Source organism: Necator americanus, chromosome X (genome assembly GCF_031761385.1).
Source record: "Necator americanus strain Aroian chromosome X, whole genome shotgun sequence".
Taxonomy (NCBI): domain Eukaryota; kingdom Metazoa; phylum Nematoda; class Chromadorea; order Rhabditida; family Ancylostomatidae; genus Necator; species Necator americanus.
Window position 1 is genome coordinate 21,952,486 of NC_087376.1, and position 19,491 is coordinate 21,971,976.

The 19,491-nt window shown below is 39.4% G+C and overlaps 1 protein-coding gene across 2 annotated transcripts in view; it reads right to left on the minus strand.

Annotated features, from left to right (window-relative positions):
• Positions 1–19,491, minus strand: part of RB195_024722 (uncharacterized protein) — a gene marked incomplete at both ends in the record, with an annotated part of 36,526 nt that overhangs the window by 1,709 nt on the left and 15,326 nt on the right. For both annotated transcript variants that reach the window (XM_064212597.1, XM_064212598.1), the window contains 9 exons: positions 1,476–1,541; positions 1,772–1,933; positions 2,066–2,167; positions 2,325–2,478; positions 3,610–3,716; positions 9,377–9,538; positions 16,748–16,913; positions 19,115–19,230; positions 19,299–19,391. In XM_064212597.1, coding sequence (XP_064068478.1) covers positions 1,476–1,541; positions 1,772–1,933; positions 2,066–2,167; positions 2,325–2,478; positions 3,610–3,716; positions 9,377–9,538; positions 16,748–16,913; positions 19,115–19,230; positions 19,299–19,391 — 1,128 coding nt within the window. The remainder of the gene's footprint in view (positions 1–1,475; positions 1,542–1,771; positions 1,934–2,065; positions 2,168–2,324; positions 2,479–3,609; positions 3,717–9,376; positions 9,539–16,747; positions 16,914–19,114; positions 19,231–19,298; positions 19,392–19,491) is intronic.

A 19,491-nucleotide genomic window follows, 5' to 3' on the forward strand; every position in this document is an offset into this window, starting at 1 on the left:
TCCGAAAGACAAAAACCCAGGTCAGTTGTTGAATACATACTGCTTTGCACTTGAACATACAGTATGGTCATAACGACATGAACCACGGTTCAGTTGCGTAAGCGGTTGCGCTCGAAGCGGCGCAATGGAGCGTAGTGGTTAGAATTTAGTGGGGACCCTTACTAGCACCGTCAATCTCTGCACTTGCAGATGGTCCCACGTCGACTTCGCCCTCCATTTCCACAGCGCCCCCTAGAGCGCAGCCGCTTACGCAATTGCACTGTGTTTCATGCCGTTTTGACCCGACTATAAATGGATTAAATTGATAGTCGTAGAGAGAAAACATAAAAACTTTTTTTTTCTTCTTGCAAAAATAACCACAATTAAACTGTGGAATTCAAGGCAACAGCGATCAACGTTGTTGTTTTTTTTACTCGCTTTCTGTGGAAGAATTGCCGTGGCTTCTGTAATGTACAAGAGGGTGTCCGCATCTTTGGAGTAAAGGTGATATAAATGAAAGAGAAGAGCACACAAGGTGTGGGAACGAAAAACAAATTTGTTTCGAAAGCGAGGGTTAATGTAGACAAAGATAACAAAAACAAGTAGATGAAAAAGGAGGGCAAAAGACAAAAAAAAGGACACATACACAGACTTTTACGTAGCTCAGAAAAGAAAATTCGAAGAATTTAACGAACTTAGACGCTATCGTCTCATCCTCCCCTTGCACGAAACGCTACTTCTATGTCGGAATTCTTGAGAAGCTCAGAAATAATAAAATATGAAGAAAGCTAATGACACTGATAAGAATGTCAAAAAACGAAGTGCTGGGAAAGCACGGCTCGCCCAATCTGACAAAATTTCGTGGCTACAACTAGATGCATAAAATAATTTTTGAGTAACATTTTACCACTACAATAATGCTAAAGTTCTGATTCATGTGAAAAAATGCTGCTGACAAGCTTTTACAAGTACCGTTTCTATCATTTTATGTCATCTTTTATCCATCATCCCCATTAGGTGCTCTTCGCAGACAGGGTCATGTCGACACCTCTTTCAGTATGGCAGTCACGATACTTGGCACGCTAACGAGTGGTGGTGGCCAGCCAAAAGTTCAGTCATGAATCGTAAAGAAGATCGCATTGCTGTGATCAATGAGCTGGCGCCGTACCTTAGCGGGTTCTGACCTACGGAGTCAGATACAATAGACATCGTCATTAGTTACTACTGGACGCAACTTTAACAACAAGTAATCCGCTAGCATCAAGACTTTACGGCTAACAAGGTGAGCGCTCTAACCTCTGCTTGTCTGACGTTGTTATTGAGCAATCTGTTATTTTCAAAGTCATATCTTGTGGGCAAAACGCTTGAAGGGAAAGATTATACGTATCTTTGATTTCTCAGGCTCTGAAGAAGGCGACGACTCCGCAACGTTTGCCAGAATAACGACCGATATTAATCTTGGTTCTGCTCGAAAAGTAATACACGATTCAACTCACAGAATCGTCGTCAACCTCGCAAACAGAGGTCCCTCTGAGTTGATTTTGAGTCCATCCTTCGGCTTTCTGTAAAAGAAGACCAACAAGTAAAGAAAGATCAGGAAAGAGTTCTAGCACAATGTACACCTCTGAAACGCAACACAGCATGTCTAATCAATCACTGCCAAAGGCATAGCTTGCAGTGAAAAAAAAGTACTTTGTCGAAAATGATAAACTCATCAGCAGATGGTTCTACTGAGATCAACTTATTTCACGTTATTGTTATAGCTGAACAAAATTATAGAATGTTAACAAACCTTAAGTTCCAGTTGGGTGATCGTTTGACGAAGCTCTTGTACAGATTGCATAGCCTCCGAATACTTAAGTCGCTCCATTATACACTGCTCATTCAGTTCGGACTCGCGCTGCGCACAACGTTGACGCTCCTGTCGTAGTGAAGCTTCTACCTCACGCCTCACCTATAAACGAAACAGTTTATACTGTTACTGTAAAATTATCCATCTTATTGGATCAGAATCAAATATTTGATCGGGTTTTATTTATTCGTGACTAAACAATTGCGCAGATCAGCGTATTTGTGAAAAAGTGACCTTCTGCACTGCCTCGATTTCCTCGCGAATACGTCTCATCTCTTCATCTTGTCTCTTAAGTTGGTTTGTGCATACATGGTTCTGTGTTTCTAGTTCCATAACCTGGACATAGCATTATAGAAAGTTTTGTCATTACAGAGTCTTTCGGGGAACGTTTACTGAAACTTATCCCAAAGAGAGCCGAAGAATTATTTACTCGCTGAGGAAAACAGTTACTAAATTCAAGTTTATTAGAAAAATGCTTAGATGTATTTACTACCTTCTGGCGCATCTCTTTCAATTCGGCTAGATTATCCACTTCCTTTATCCGGACGCCCATCAGTTGGTCCTCTAGTTCTCTGATAGTGACACACTCCTCTTCTCCTTCAGATGATGCACCGATGAATGATGCAGTAATTTTTGCAAGTCGAGCGCTGAGAGTGTGACAATAAAGGTATCTTTGGCAATCAACTTCGTATCCATTTAAATGGAAAAAAGAAACCTCAGCATTTAACGGAACTGCTGATTATAGTCAGAAATTTCCAACTATAGAAACATATCTGAATTCGAAAAGTTGGCATTTCGGCTAACTGCCAACTTTTCGAATTCAGATATGTTTCTATAGTTAGACATCGTACCAGACAATCCTCAGGGATGAAAACGAAAAATCGGTATGAGGAATAAGTAGCAACACCTTTTTAGATTCGGTAAAAATAAATACTGGCAGAAAGTCATATACCATTTGATAGAGAATGTCTGACCGTACAAGATTTTATACTGTTGTACTGAATTTTAAAATTCTGCTTATTCTTGTTTTCAGATCATGAAAATGTATGTCAAATGAGCAAAACGGAGCATTTTTGACACATGCTTTTTGGATATAACTGAAATGACATGGCGGATCATACACTAGTGGACCGATTTTTGTAGGTTGAGAGATAAAAAAAAACTCATTCTTCTCCATTCTTTTAAACAAAAAAGCCTCTGCAAATTAATCACGAGTGTACTCTTCGCTGTTTCTCCACTCCCAAACTACCATTCGACAGGTTTTTCGATGCCACATATTATTCCATCATTTCTTTTTTGGTTTTCGAAAATGTTTTCTGTCCTTTTTTCAAGCTCTCATGACTCATTCTTCATAGAAACGGCGAATCTTGTGAGCAGATTTGGTTAGATGCAAGAAAACAAGTGTTGAAAAATACTCCGTTTTTCCATTTGAAAGCCCCTTCTTAAAAACAATGAAAGAATGAAAAATCTGAAATCTTAATGAAAGAAAAAAACAAGTGAGATGTAAAATTCGAAAAGGTAAAATGTAAAGTCAGTACACCACCGCCTTGTAGAGCGAGAGATTCTCCATCAAATCGCATATAGTATTTTGCAAGTGTTTTTCATTTCCATATGCGGTTTTAAGCTGAAAAAAATGCAACGAATTGTGAGTCGACTTAATAAATAATTCCACAACACGAAACGTCCAACAACATAATGAAGACCACTTTTGGCAAAGTACTGCAATATACCTATGGACATAATCTTTTGAAGGAAAGAAACGTTGCAAAACAACTTACCGCGCCGAGTTAACATTAAGTGAAGTTGAATTACTGGAATCATTTGAGGCGATATCAGCTTCGGCAGATGCGACACAAGGCTCAAAGGTCCTCATGTGAACGTATTTCTGAAAGGTTCCTAATTATGAAACTGCCTTATTATGGCTTAAGGCCCAAAAGAACTGGATTGTGAACTATAGCATACAAGGACAAACATAACCAAAACCCCGACAACTTCCGAAATTCCTCTTCAAAACGTGTATTTAAGGAATTTTCAATGTCGAGTACTCCCCAGTAATAAGCAAAGTTCAGGATGTGCATTGTCAGGAACACAGCGAAGAACAAAAAAAAAAATTCGGAATCAAGAATTGATCTCAGGGGCATCAGTAACATCAATGTAGCAACACCTCATGAAAGTGGATTCTTCAAATGAAAGAGCCCCAATGTGGTGCTAAATATTGGGTTGTTCGGGAAGTAATTGAGATTTTCAAGCATTTCAAAGAAAATTAATTTTCTCATAATGGAAAAACATTTATCAGTGAGATATTTTCCATTTTGTTCAAGTCTCTTTTGCCATCTTTCTGGTAATTTCATAATTCCTCTTTCATAGAACTTCTGGTCTTTTTCGGCAAAAAAACTGTGCTACATAAGATTTGATATCTTCATCTCCAGTAAAGGTTCTCCCATCCAAAGAGATCTGCAAAGATCGAAGTAAGTGGTTGTCGGATAGCGCAAGATCAGGGCTATATGGTGGATGCAACATTAATTCCCAACCAAGCTCCAGTAATTTTTGCCGAGCCACCAAATATGTTTGCGGTGTAGCATTACCTTGGTGGAACACCACTCCTCTGCGACTCGCTAATTCTGGCCTTTTTGTCTGTGTTTTGTTATAGTGTGCCTGCGAGGTTTTTAGACGGGACCTTTATTTGCCTGACGTTTCGGATTTTTCGCCGTCTTCAGAGGCCTAAATAGAAGATGATTGGAGCAATGCTACGTTTATCCCGTCAAGCGCCACACTACCCTCGGTCAGTGTTTCGATAGTCGTTCAGGGTAGTGAAAACAGAAACCCATCTGCATTGAAAATGGTCTTACGTGTTGCTCCACCGGATGTGGCGCGGCGGGTTGCACGCACTTGTCGCTCAGTGTACCAGTGAATGAGTATTACTGCGTGTAGATCACCAGCGACGATATAGATGATTTGATCTACACACAGAATATCAGGCGGTTATAGGTCACAGAGCGGTACAAGTGACAAGAACTTATCCGTTATCGACAAGCATTCATTCCTATTATTCATTGAAGAGTTTCTTTTAAGAATCCAAAACGCCTCCAACGTCTTCCTTGCCGATATTTCCGTTTCGTGAGCCAGTATAACGCATTTCACATCGTAATCCTTTCCGTTGTGGGCCTCATGCCTGTGCCTTCCTAGTGGTGTTATCAAACTTTTTCGTCATTTTCCTGCCATGTGTTCATTAATCGTCACTCCAACATTCCTACCGGTCTCCCCAACGCAAGTTGCATTACATATCAAGCACTCAATCTTATATATTACCACCATTATACGCAGTCGCCTGTTTTTCCGTAATGACAACACATTTTTCACAAATGCAGTATCTATCATATAATCTGTTTCTAACAAGCTGGCTTTTGATGTTTGCATTTGGGATATTTACCAAGATCACGTCATCTTGTCATCAAAAGCCAACTTAGAAAATCGCAAATCAAATCGCAAATCAATCGCAAATTTTCACAAATGCAGTATCTATCGTATAATCTGTTAGAAACAGATTATACGATAGATACTGCATTTGTGAAAAATGTGTTGTCATTACGGAAAAACAGGCGACTGCGTATAATGGTGGTAATATATAAGATTGAGTGCTTGATATGTAATGCAACTTGCGTTGGGGAGACCGGTAGGAATGTTGGAGTGACGATTAATGAACACATGGCAGGAAAATGACGAAAAAGTTTGATAACACCACTAGGAAGGCACAGGCATGAGGCCCACAACGGAAAGGATTACGATGTGAAATGCGTTATACTGGCTCACGAAACGGAAATATCGGCAAGGAAGACGTTGGAGGCGTTTTGGATTCTTAAAAGAAACTCTTCAATGAATAATAGGAATGAATGCTTGTCGATAACGGATAAGTTCTTGTCACTTGTACCGCTCTGTGACCTATAACCGCCTGATATTCTGTGTGTAGATCAAATCATCTATATCGTCGCTGGTGATCTACACGCAGTAATACTCATTCACTGGTACACTGAGCGACAAGTGCGTGCAACCCGCCGCGCCACATCCGGTGGAGCAACACGTAAGACCATTTTCAATGCAGATGGGTTTCTGTTTTCACTACCCTGAACGACTATCGAAACACTGACCCAGGGTAGTGTGGCGCTTGACGGGATAAACGTAGCATTGCTCCAATCATCTTCTATTTAGGCCTCTGAAGAAGGCGAAAAATCCGAAACGTCAGGCAAATAAAGGTCCCGTCTAAAAACCTCGCAGGCACACTATAACAAAACAAACAGAATATGCCGAGGTTTCAAGACAAAAGAACATTCGAGCTTCTGACCGTTTTTTATTGCTTCATGTAATTTCATCAGTTGTCGACAGTAGAAGTCCCAATTGACATTCTGGTTCCTTGAAAGCACCTCAAAATATATTACACCTTTGTAGTCCCACCGCACTGATAGTATGACCTTATTCTGATGGAGATCAGCTTTGGACATCCTTTGAGCAGGTTCATTGGTTGTTGATCATGATCGCTTACCAGCAACATTATTGGAAAAAATCCATTTTTCATCACCAGTTACTATTCGCTTCAAGAATGGTCGTCTCGATCAATGCCATCAAATGATCATGATCAATGATCTGAACGTTGCCCAGCATGAAGTGAAAACTGCCAGAATAAATTTTGTGAACCAATTTTGACATGTGTGATAAGGCATTAATGCAATATGTTTTACATATATCGTGGAAAGCGTCAGCAGCTCTTTTGCCACTACGGAAGTAAAAAAAGCAAAATTTGCCGAAAATGCTCCTTCTGACACTTCCTGTTTAAATTGATCCTAAAAAAAAGAAGTACATACTAGTAATATATATCAAATAAAAACAAATAATAATGGCAAAAATCTTTCGATACAAGCATTTGAAAAATTGATTTTCGAAAATCCCAACTATTTTCCGAACAACCCAGCATTAATATCATGCTATATAATAACGCGCTTAGTCTGTGTGTGTGTGCGTTTGGCTCTGTGTCACGAAAATATTCATTAATGATGCAAAACTCTCCACCGGTGAGGTCCCTAACCATCGCCATGCACCTGATAGGCGAACACTCTACCTTTTCACCGTTGTCCAAAGCTATGTAACAATATATGTTATGTAAATTATGTATACTGTACATGAATGTTTACTTCCAAATTTGCAATGTTAGTGATTAAACCTTCGATTATAGAGACAGGTTGAAAGTTTTCTCTTAAATTTTATTAACTAAACATTTTCTAAATTCATTAACTAAGTCCGCACAACCGCAGTTTTTTTTAACGAAAAAATGGATCACTGCACAGAAATGCTCGAGTAATCAGTAGGCTGTCTATTTAGGCATTATATAACACTTCCAGAATAGCACCTGGATCGGCACTACTGCAACACACAAGAGAAACAAGAAAATGTCGAAAAAGTGCAATAGATTAAAATATTTATTCCCACATTTCCATCTAACCATTGTATATTTCCTAGACATTACTTCTTCAGACGATTTTATTTCAGGTTTCACTAATGTTATCTATTTAGAAGCATTAATTATGACATTGGCTCCGAAGAAATAGATTCCAGAAGAAATAAGTTTCCAAAGAAATATGACAATGTTATAGAACTCAATTTAAACATGGCAAGAAAAGAAGAATCGAATGCGAAAGTTTTCCAAACGTTAGATCTTAGTATTACATGAACAGAAAGGTCCAGAACTGATCGCATCCATAAGGTCAGCTATGGATAAATGAGGAACCGAACGACATGCTTAGTAGTGGGCAGCGCTCACCATTCTTCCATTAGAACGCTTTTATCTTTTTTACGCTCTGCAGAGTTCGTTTGTTCGTTTGCTAATTTTTCCTAATTTTTCCAATCATTTATGTCTACTACTCCGCTCCATGTGCTTTCTTTCAGTTCTATATCACAAAGCCATCACTTCATTCATTTTTTACCATTTTAGAACTGCTCAGATTATTGCACGTGTGGGAAGCCTTCGCATTCTTCTTTTGGTCTTTTAAATTGAGTTTCTGAACATTACCACATAATAATGTGATCATCATGGTATAAAATAACGCCCTTAGTCCATGTGTGTGTCACAAGAAATCCACACGATGATGCAACAAATAATAATGGCAAAAATCTTTCGAAACAAGCGTTTAAAAAATTTATTTTCGAAAATCCCAACTGTTTTCAGAACAACCCAGCATTAATATCATGCTATATAATAACGCTCTTAATCCGTGTGTGTATGTATGTTTGTTGTATTGTATTGTATGTGTGTGTTTGGCTGTGTGTCACGAAAATATTCATTAATGATGCAAAACTCTTCACCGGTAATGTGCCGAACCATAGCCATGCAACTGATAGGCGAGCGCTCTACCACTGGACCACTGCCCAGAATTGTGTTCATGTATGTTGACCTTGATAAGGCAAGTTTGTTTCTGTAATATGTTAGTAAAAACTTAGGGTAAATAAACTTTTATGTGAATGTATACTTTCAAATTAACAAACTCATGTTATATAATAACGGGCTTATTCTGTCGCTTGTGTGTCTATGTATGTTTATGTGGGTCTCAGTCAAGAAATTCCAAAAAAAGAGGGAGACGGATACCATGACGTCGGTTTGGTGCACTGGAGCCCCGCAGTGGTAAAACTGGGCAAGACGGGTTCTGCGGCGTCGAGTTCGTGCCCCGGAGCCAGATGGTTGTAAAATTGGGTGCGACGGGGTCGGAATGGTGCACCGTTGCCAAAAAGCTATAGAGTGGGGAGAGACGGGTTCCTCTGCGTCGGATTCGTGCGCTGGAGCCCCAACGCGGTAGCATGGGTTTCTATGGTTCCTTCGCATGTTTGTTTCCCAGCATGTCTCTCTGATGCTGCTAACATCCTTTCTTCAAAAAGGGGAAACACACGTACGAACGGCTGCTTAAGTACAATACATAGTAGCCAACAGTTTACGCGATCTGACGTAGAATGTTGTTTTTAACACTACGATAGTCATATTCACGTCATTTCATGTTAACACATCATTCTTTGCTAATAGTGGAGAATGGAGGAAACTCATACTCCAAAAAATGTTTCGAAATTGTGGAGGTTTGTGAGAAACATAGATGTAAAATCAAATTTGATTGTTCTCCAAATATAGAACTGACGCGTTCAAGGGAAAACCATAAAATCTTCCGTCTATGCTTAAATTTTCGCAAAAAAATGTCGCTACTGTCATTCCTTATTGATTGGTGAAGGCGAGCGAAGCGAACACCAAGAAAAGCCTGAAGTTCTGCTTTAGCGGGACGTTCAGGCTAGTTATTATTAATATTAGAAGTTGCTGCCGCTTTGATTCTGCGTCGTCATTTCCACACATGTGGAATGCGGCAGTCAATTTCCAAAGCAATTCAGCACACGTGCCAAGAGAACAGGAGCTTTAAATGAACAGGAGAAATTGAGCAACACATCAACAAACCAAAACCACTGTGACTAAACCACACAGCGTAAATAATTGCAACTCATCAAACGGTTACTATTACCTACCGCCCAATGCTGCTCCAGTTCAGCTAACCGTTGACGCATTTCTTTAACTGCAAGACTGCTTTCGGCCTCACGCATCTTCACTGAGATTAACTGTTCCTGAAGACCAGTAACACCTTCGAATGGTTCGTGCTCACGCAATCGCTTATTAGCTGCCTCAAGTTCCTGAAACGAAGTTGAAAAGAAGCACATACCATTTAACTCATTAAAATACCGACTGAATATCCCATTCCGCGGATGGAAGACACGAATGGAATTGTTTTCGGCTAATGAAGCAACATGACCAAAAATTTTTAGCTAGCATACAATATGACTTGTGCAAATGGATAAACGCAGTCTGGCGAACAAAAGGTGGTGTGTTGGATACAGTCCTGTCCAATAACAAGGTATCCGCGGATTACGGGATTGAGCGGCAGAACTCTTAGCGTCACTCTTTTGATTGAGCGTTCAGTGATGTTCCTTCTTCCTCTAACCCATCTGTTTACGGAATACTCGGATTTTTGGAGTATAAATCAAAGCAAAGAGTACGATAATTTCAAAAAGATGAGCACAGAGCCGGGTGCTCCTGGTCCCCTTCACCACATCCTGGAAGTTTTTATAAGCTTCGCCAACTGCTTTTCTTCTGCCCTGCTCAGAGGTCAGGTCATCCTTCATGTTCATTTCTCGACATGGGTATATGTCGGTGTTGCTGCATTCAGATATATTCGTTCCGTTGAATAAAAAAGGCGCATCCGAGAAACATATGCTTTTGGCAAACGTTGTCATCTACGTATTCAGCCGGATACTGGTACTTTTTTTCAAATTCTGCTAGCATTCCTTCCGCTTGGCTTACATTAGATCTTATCAGAACGATGTGGTTAGCGAAAACAAGATAGTGTAGCTGCCGGCTATCAGCTTCCACACCTATGCTAGTTCATTCAAACTTTTACACAGCGTTCTCGAAAGTGGCACTAAATAATTTAGGAGAGAGTGTCACTCTGCCGGACTTTCCCTTCACGTCGATGATGATATTCTTATGAACAGTGAAATCGCTTACATGAAGTTACAGTCATTACTCATCACCCTACTGAAAGCAACCAGACGATAGATATACTCAATAAACAACACATCAGCTAGTGCATACCTCACTTGTTGAATTTGGCAATGTAAGAGACCATCATGTACCATAACTGTGAGTTACAAGGGTTGTTACCAGGGACCTGATTTTCCGCCCCAAAGATCAAAATCTGCGCTGATCTTCATACGGTGCCAGTTCTTTTGTGATCGCAATGCAGTCACCCCATCTCTTCATTTTTGGACTTCTGACATTATCAGAAATGCCTCGAGTGTTCTGTACGCTGTGATCTCAGACTCGAAGGATAGGGTCGTAACTTCTACCTATACTTCGTAGCTCTCATGACGTACTCTACGGTGTTCCAGGAGTGGGGTGGAGAGCTTAGATTTTGCGAGCCCATCTAGGTGCTCTTTTATCCGAATACACAGTGGGTGTCCCGTTTTCTCTATGTAATCGTCTCCACATGACCTGCACGTGATACGATACACAACTACTGATACCATACAATCACTCTCTGCCATATGGACAAACTGGTAGTTGTGCAGAGTCCCTCATAAACACGATTACGTACCGGCTGACATTTGAGGTTCGCTGGTGGTACTTCTACAACCCTCACGTCATTCTGTTGCGTACAGAGCTACGTACCGCTCAGCTCATATAATCAGATATGTAAGGTAAACAGAACGGAGTTTTTTCTGGACCATCTGCTACGTAAAATCTTCGAGAGGGTTGTCATGCTTCTCGAGCAACACAGTCTTTAGCTTGGTACCCATTGGATATTGTCACTTTATGGGTCAGATTTACAGACCATGCTTTTTCCTAGCCAATCGATGCAACCTTTGCTGCCGTCTTGTACCGGTTACCTATAATGGAGCATTTCATTTGCGCCCATTTGCTGAGATGCGCTCGAAGAGTGCGGACTGAGATGTTTTTTGCTACTGGGTTTTCGATACCGTTTGGTCTTCATATCCCATTTCGTAAACAGATGTGCAAATTCAAGAAAGCCAACTTTCAGAAAGAAACTGTTGTCTATTGGTTTCTAACTTGTGAACTTAATGTGCCAACACTGGTAGTTGAGAAGATTGAAACGCTTGTCCAATTCTGCCTGTGTTGGGCAAACGACGCAACAATCATTCATGTAACGACAAAACAGCAGTGGTTTGGGTTCCATGTAGACATTTCGATTTTCGACATGAAGACAATGGCTAGAGTGGGTGCTAGAATTTGACACATAGATCAATGCTCAATCCGCACGTGTTTTAACGATTTGTGCCGCGTCAGCAGTTCGTGAACAGCCTGCATCACGACATCGTTTGAAAGATTCGGATAGAGTGAGGTAACGCCAAAGGACTCAATGATACCTTGGCGTTCGAACGTGGTACCGCGAAGTTGTTTGGAGAAACTGTTTGGATTACAGAGGTGAGCAGAGACATATCTGAGCAGCCGGTTTAGGAGTAGTCAGAGTCAAGCGCTTGATGGGATTTTCCCATCAAGGATCTCGTAAGGGCAGAGGGTCGTAAGAGAGTGTGCCGTGGGCAGTACTGAATGGAAGATAACCTGATAACCAGGACAATATATTACGTAGTATGAGGTAATTACATACATGATAAAATAAACAATAAATAACAACAATACAAAACAATGAGTAATATATAATATATAACAATATATACATATAATAATATATAATATGTAATAATATATGAAAAGAAAATATTATATTTTCAGGCGTAGGGCAGCATGGAAGCCACAATATTTTGTTTTGAAAATGTAGAGCGAGTTGACATTGTAACAATGGGATGACGCACGCTGAATTAAACTTTTACAAAAGAGTTAGAAACTTGAAATCAATTCTTTTAATTCTATGTAATTTTTAGCGGTTTTAAGGTGGATGTAATAGAGTTTAATGATAAGAAAAGCTCAGATTCTGTGCACACTGTTAGGTCTGGGAGATGGCGCATAAATTCGTGATAAGAGGACCAAAAGAGAAAATTTAGGTTTCTCAGAGAATAAAGTTTGCTCTACAGAGCATTCATATCGCTGTTTTCCCAACTTATAGTCTTTTGGAATTTTGATGAGACAAAATCCAAAATTTTAAGATTTTTTTTTTGGATTTGTCTCATCTAAATTTTGAGAAAACCAGATGGTGCGGAAAGGAGGAACTTTGCACATAGGGGTTTTTCAGCCCCCTAAACGAATATGCGGGTGATTTTTTTAAAACGCCGTTCCATTTTTCTGGGATGGCATAGCATGACAAAGTCCCATTTTTCCTCGCAAGCCAAAAGTTTTCTAAAGGTCTTCAATAAAAATCAATAACTCAGAGTAACTTGGAGCGAAACAAATCTCTTCTAGTATGTTGTAGGCAAGGATCTTCTGTATCAGATACTACACCACTCGATTTCCAGGGCCTCGTAGTTTTTCCAAATTTTTGGTGGGACAAAGATGGGAAAAATGGCATTTTTCCCATTAAAAAAATTGGAGAAATGGCGAGCCACTGGAAGTCGCGTGACATGGCATCTGATAGAGAAGATCCTGTTCTATAAAATACTGGAAGGGGATCTGCATAGCATTAGGATGGTCTGAGTTGTAAAACTTTATTCAAGATTGTGCACTTTTGTTATACAGTCGTATGGAATGGCTAAGGAGACCACCATAAGAAGAATTTCTTCTTTTCGGGTCGTCCAGTTCTCTCAAAATTTAGATGGTGAAAATAAAAAAAAAAAGTTAAGAAATTCTAGATTTTGTCCCATCGACATTCCAAAAAGACTAGGGGATGGAAAAAAAACAGCGATATGACTTTTTTTTTCAGGGCAAACCTTCTTCTCTGAGAAACTGCCTTAATTTCTTCTTTTAGTCCTCTCATCATGAAGTTATGCGCCATCTCCCAGACTTAACAGTGTGCACAAAATCTGAACTTTTTTGGTAATTAAACTCTATTAAATCCAATTTGAAACTGCTGAAACTAAATAGAATTAAATTCCTCACCTTTGAGAAGTGGCTTCAAGTTTCCAACTCTTTTGGAAAAATTTTACTCAGCAGGGTGTCGAACCTATATTGTCCCATTGTCATATCGAAGGAAGATAATGCTGATTTTTCCGGTTTTTTTTCGTCGTTCTTCTCTAATTCGACCTATGCGCGTGACTCTTCTCTTTTTTTTTCGTCGTGCTATGTATGTGCTATAATCAGTATTTGAAGATATTTCATAGATTTTAGAAAAAATAGAATAGAATAAAAATGGAAAGATTTTAATACCAATGTTTCAATAACATTTCAGTAAATTTGCTTTTTCTGGTACTTGGTGTTTCTTCCTTTCTGTCAGCTACCTATCTTTTCATTCGGCATTTGTTCCTAGGCTAATTTCCGATTTTGTTTTTTCGAAACACACGAAATTTCCAATATATTGAATATTGGAGGACTATCGAGGACTATCGCAAGAGCGTTGGAGGAGATAAAGAAGAAGAAAAGGAGAAGGGGTCGTATTCGAGAGTGTCGTGTCCTATCACAACGCTTGATGCTGGACTACGTTAAGCAGCCAGGAATTTCTATATTTGGGGCCCCTAATACCACTCATGATGGGTCTCACTTTGAAGTCACGTGGATTATTCAAAGCGAGATCATTTTCAGAGGGTGTGAATATTTGTGAAAACCTATAGGGCCAGAAACACAAGCAACTCAATTTTGAGGTGTGTAATGAGCAAGAGACCAGAAGTCTCTGTCCGATTTCGAAATAAATGATATTGTTTGTTAAGAAGTGATTACCGGCTAGTTGCAAAATCAAAAAAAAAAATCCCCAAATGTCGGAGAAATATTTCAAAAAAAAAAGATTACAGAAACTTTAAAATCATAAATCCAGAAATGTAATTCTTACTTAGGCGTTTAAAGACAAAAAGACTCAACGGAAATCCAAACAATTCTTTGGTTTCTTATTATAATACAAAAACTTCAGAAGAAAACAACACTAGAAAATCGGCAGATCTGTTGCTGTGATGCATTTGTAACCACAGAAAATGATAAAGACGGGAATCCATGTCTTTTCTGTTCTTGCTTTAACATGATCTCTGCTGTAAAATATGGACATCAATAAAATTTGTGGGCTCAAACTTTATCGGCTTGATGCAATTAGAACTCTTAAAACTTACCACTAAAACACTTTTTGTCTTTTATTTTTATCGTAAACTGCTAACAAATGAAGCGGGCCTCTCGTCCACACACCACCTTAGAAAACGGTTCTCGTACAATTGTTTCAATTGTTGTTGTTCGAGTTGTTTCAATTTTTTCCATAATATGCCTCACCTGCGGTCAGTTTTAAAGATGGGATTTTTTTTCCATGTGATTCTATAAAAAGCTCATTTTTGCAATTTGTCAAAAATTTCACACATCAAGTGGATATGTTTCCCCAAGAGGAAGAGATCTATTGAATAGTGTTAATTCCGAAATTTTCTGTAAGATTCAAATTTTCATCGCGGACTCACTCTATGAAGGAAGTCTCTATGGGAAGTTATTATCATCTAGGCACGTTGGCCCAGCAAATACCACACCAAGCTACTGCATTTGAAAAGAATGGAATAACTATGGCAAAAAATGTTGTACCTTAAAAGGAAGCTCCAGAGTTTGTAAAAATTCTCCAAGAATCATATCTACATTCTTTGCTCTTCGATTACTATGAGGCGACTTCCTCTACGATCTCGGGGAATGGAGCAAAGAAACGAGGTGGAAAAATGAATAACCAATGAAGTACAAATCTAAATAAAAGAACCTGATTGTGGCTTCTGAATTTCATTAGCAAAATCTTCAATTTCGAGAGTTTCCAAAAATTCCTCGAGGAATATCGCTCTGCAAAAATAACTGTAGTTACTTTTGCTGGCCGATAATCTCCGTAACTATTCTGTTTATTTATTCCTATTTTTTTATTCCTCGGCTTTTTCGTCTTCTGTCGAAAAATTAGCTATTTTACTGTAGTTTTGAAGTGAAAATCTAAAAATAAAGAAATAAATAGCTCTTTTCTTCACACGATTTGGATAAGTGAAGTAAAGTTGAGTGGCCTCTGAATGAACTGATAGATAGCAAAACAGCTGCTTTAGAAGTTTTCAAACGAGCTTTAAAAGATAAAGGATAAAGTTTATGGCGTTGATCAATCCGCTTAGGATGTGCCCCTACGTTCACTTCAATTCAGAATCGTTTGAGGTTTACGAACGTGTAACTGGCCTATACAATGACTTGCGGTGGCTAGCCGTTGTGTCAAGTCAGTGTTTTCATCCTCCCAGACAAGTCCGGTACCAATTTATCGACCCCGGAGGTATGAAAGGCTTGGTGAGCGCTAGGGTGAACTCGAACCTCTGATAGATCGTGCAGGAAGCGGAACCTCTAACCGCTACACACGCCCTTAAACAAGCTTTAGGTTTGTAAAAATTTTATTATTGACGTTGTAGAAGGAAACTTTCCGCGAGAGATACGTTCCTCCTCGCGTTTACACAATTGGATAATTATGAGGACTGCTTGATGGAAGAAAATTGATCGCCTTCGGTCCTTTTTCAAACCTCTGTCCGCCACGTAGAGACGCAATAGCCTCGCGTCTATCCTCCTCTAGGCTGTGATCCGTCATGAGGAGGATGCGTGGAGCGGTGACAGACACATATTTATGTATATGTCCATCCATTTGTTCTCAATGTGTCTATCCGAGGTCCCACAGCGAGGTATCACTTCCCAAAAGGAATCATCCAAATCAATAAGGATGCCGCCAGTGGTAGAAGAACGTGCCAACAGTTTCAGATCCATCGAGTTTTTCCTCCCAAGAATAAATATCATGATATATAATAACGGGCCTAGTCCGTGTGTGTGTGTCTGTGTGTGTATGCCACGAAATTCCATTGTGTGTGTGTCACGAAGTCCCAAAGAGAGGGTGCAGCGAATTCCTCGGCGTCGGAATGGTGCGTAAACTCCAAAAAGCTATAAAATGGAGTGCAACGGGTCCCACGGCGTCGGATTTATGCGTCAACATAGTAAATATGGCGTCAAAGCATTCGAAAGTCTCATACATTTGGTGAGGTGCTATAATTAAGGGTTTTGGTATTCGAGCGAGCAGTCTTCCAATTTTCACGAACAACAAATACATGCCTTCGACAATCGCTCAAGAAATCTACCTTGGCTATCGCTCATCTTTCAATCCGACAATGTCATGTTTACTTTAACAGTGATACAGGATATAAGTCTTATAACTTAAATAAACCATAAACCATGCTATGCATCACGAAATCCTCGACGAAGGATGAAGAAGAATAGATTTCTTGCTCAACCTTGAGAAAGAATATAAGAATTCTTACAAAAATGCGGATTTTGCATTCGCGAATAGTGTTTTCATGATCCGCCTGACGAATGTGACTTTCGATGAGCTCTTGTTGGAGGGAATGAATATGCTCGATCATGCTTGCATCGTCCACTTGTACGGCTGCATCCAAACCACATGTTTGACGAGAACACGACAATTCCCTGAAGTAAAGTTATTCGTGTTCTCTATAAAGGCTAAACAAATGCTAAGAAAAATAACAAAATAAGCAGGAGAACATGATATTAAAATAGTGAAAATTTTTTGCAGTAAGGACTTCCTCAAGAGTCGCAGAAGTTTGAAATGTCAAAACGTTATAAAAATTGAAGGACCCACTGCAACATTACGCAAAAATTTTAAATTGATTTCCTTGAGCTGTAGCCAAGATTGGTATTGATCGTCTTTATTAAACAACGGCGAACGTTTCAGCCTTATTCTACCTACTTACCTCATTAGTTAGACTTGTTAACGCAACAGACCACCACGTACCACAACTACGAGTCGCAAGGTCTCTATATAAAACCCTTGTGAGGGTGAAGCGCTTGAGAAGATAAATCACCAATGGCTTTGAATTTTCCAGGCTCTGACGAAGGCGATAACGTCGAAACGTTAGCCGTTGTTTAATAAAGACAATCAATACAAATCTTGGCTACAGCTCAAGGAAATCAATCTAAAAACTACGTTTCAACATGCCGAGATTCAAAGACAGTAGAACATGGGCAATTACGCAGACTTTGTTAGAACGATGGTATATCCACAGATGCCAACAGAAAGCTTTTCAATTCTTTAAACAACGACTATGAGAAAAAGACAACAAAAGACGATATAAAAGACAAAAGACACTACGAAAAACTACCAGATAACTCTCATCAAGCCGTTCTCAAAAATGTGGTCAGAATTACTGTTCAAGAAGCCACTCAAAAATTATTTCAAAAAGTAATATTTAGCAGCAAAAAATCATTTACATGTACACACAGCCCTAATTGTATTCTTAGGGTAGACTTGCACCAAATTAAATGCAGAATTAAATGAAAAATAAATATAACAATTAAATAAAAGATTAGCCGAGATTTCTTAAAAGATAACATGTGAAATATTCTTAGTTTCACATTTTGATAAGGATGATACTAGATTAAAAACAAAACCAGCAGAAACCGTAATGGTGACGTAACGTTTTTAAGAATATTAACGAGAAAAGTGCGCACTTAAAAGCTTTAAAAACCAAAATCTCAGAAGCCTACAGATTACCTCTGAAAGATCGAATGTTTCTAGTCATATGTAACAACTCTTATCTGCATATCTCAAAGGCAGCATACCACGAATCTGGGGTGGTACGGATTTCAGGTGGAGGATCCGTATACTGGGTCGTAGATTATGGAGACCGGGGTGGTTCCGCTCATCTCTCCCTGAATCATTGCAAGCAGCCGCCTGAATGCTGTTTTGTACGATGCCTTCAATTGCAGCGCGCCACCCTTGCAAGCGTAGCGTCCCTTACTGCCTTTCGGGGCAGTCCGAATTAATTTTCGACGAATCGCAGGGCAGAGGCGGCGCAAGGGGTGGAGCGTCGCAATAGATGGCGTGTTACAAAACAGCATTCTGAAGGTGGCTGTTTGCAGTGATGCAAGGAGAGATGAGCGGAACTACCCCCGTCTCCATAATCTACGGCTCCGTATACGGATACTCCATCTAGAATCCGCACCACCTCAGATTCGTGGCATGCTACCTTTAAAAAGAAACTCAAATATCTAGTTACTAGTTACCGTTGTTAGTTATCTTCAATGACGCAACATGAACTATACCGATAGACTACATAAAACAACAGTTTAAAAAATGTGAAAAAAGATATAAACTTGAGGTAGAGAAACGATTAAGAAGAACTGTCGAACAGCCAGTAGTCAACACCGTGGAAGGGTCAGAAAAGTATATCCACATGGCCCATTTATAAATTAATTGTTCATTTATTTGTATGTTAGATGAAGATAAGATAGATATGTCTGTGCTTTAATGAGAATAACAAATAAGACTGCAAATGATGCGTGAATTCTAGAAGCGATTGCGTAAATCGTTGTTTCTTTCAACTTGTGTTTATATATCGGGTAAATTATCTCGTAATTTATTTCAGGACTAAATTAAAGTAAACGCCCATCTGTCGTTTTTACAATTTCTTGCAGAAATACGAGTTTAATCTATATGGATCTAATTTGATCAGCACACATAACGAATATTCATTGTTTTGTGTTTGTGTTCTTTGCAGCTCAGCTCTAGTGGATCTGAGCTGACTAATCAGCTAAGCTCGCACTGTAGATGCTGCCCTTATCGTTGTTCTACGTCTTTAAAATTATAAGCCTTACACAAGCACTCCAACCTGATCGTGTCGTATGCCTGCTCAAGCTTCCGATGAGCGTCCGAGTTTATATCACGAAGTTTGCTCAGTTCGTGAGCAATGTTGATGGAATTTTCAGCTTCTTGTGCAAGATTCACCTAAAGTTGCAACACTTTAATTCGCTTAAAGTTGCGCATTAGAAATAAGTAGTAAAGTAAACAGCCACTTGTCCTTTAACAAGCCTGTCAGCGAGCGCAGCTGATTCAGCTTCGAGATAGTCGATACGTTGCCGCAAGAGGCGATTTTCGGTTCGTAAGCGCTTAAAGAGAATATACGAAGTTGAGGAAGAGTGAGTAATAAAATAACTATTCAAAGGAAATAAAATGAATATACCCAATTAACGCTTCTGAAATCTAAGA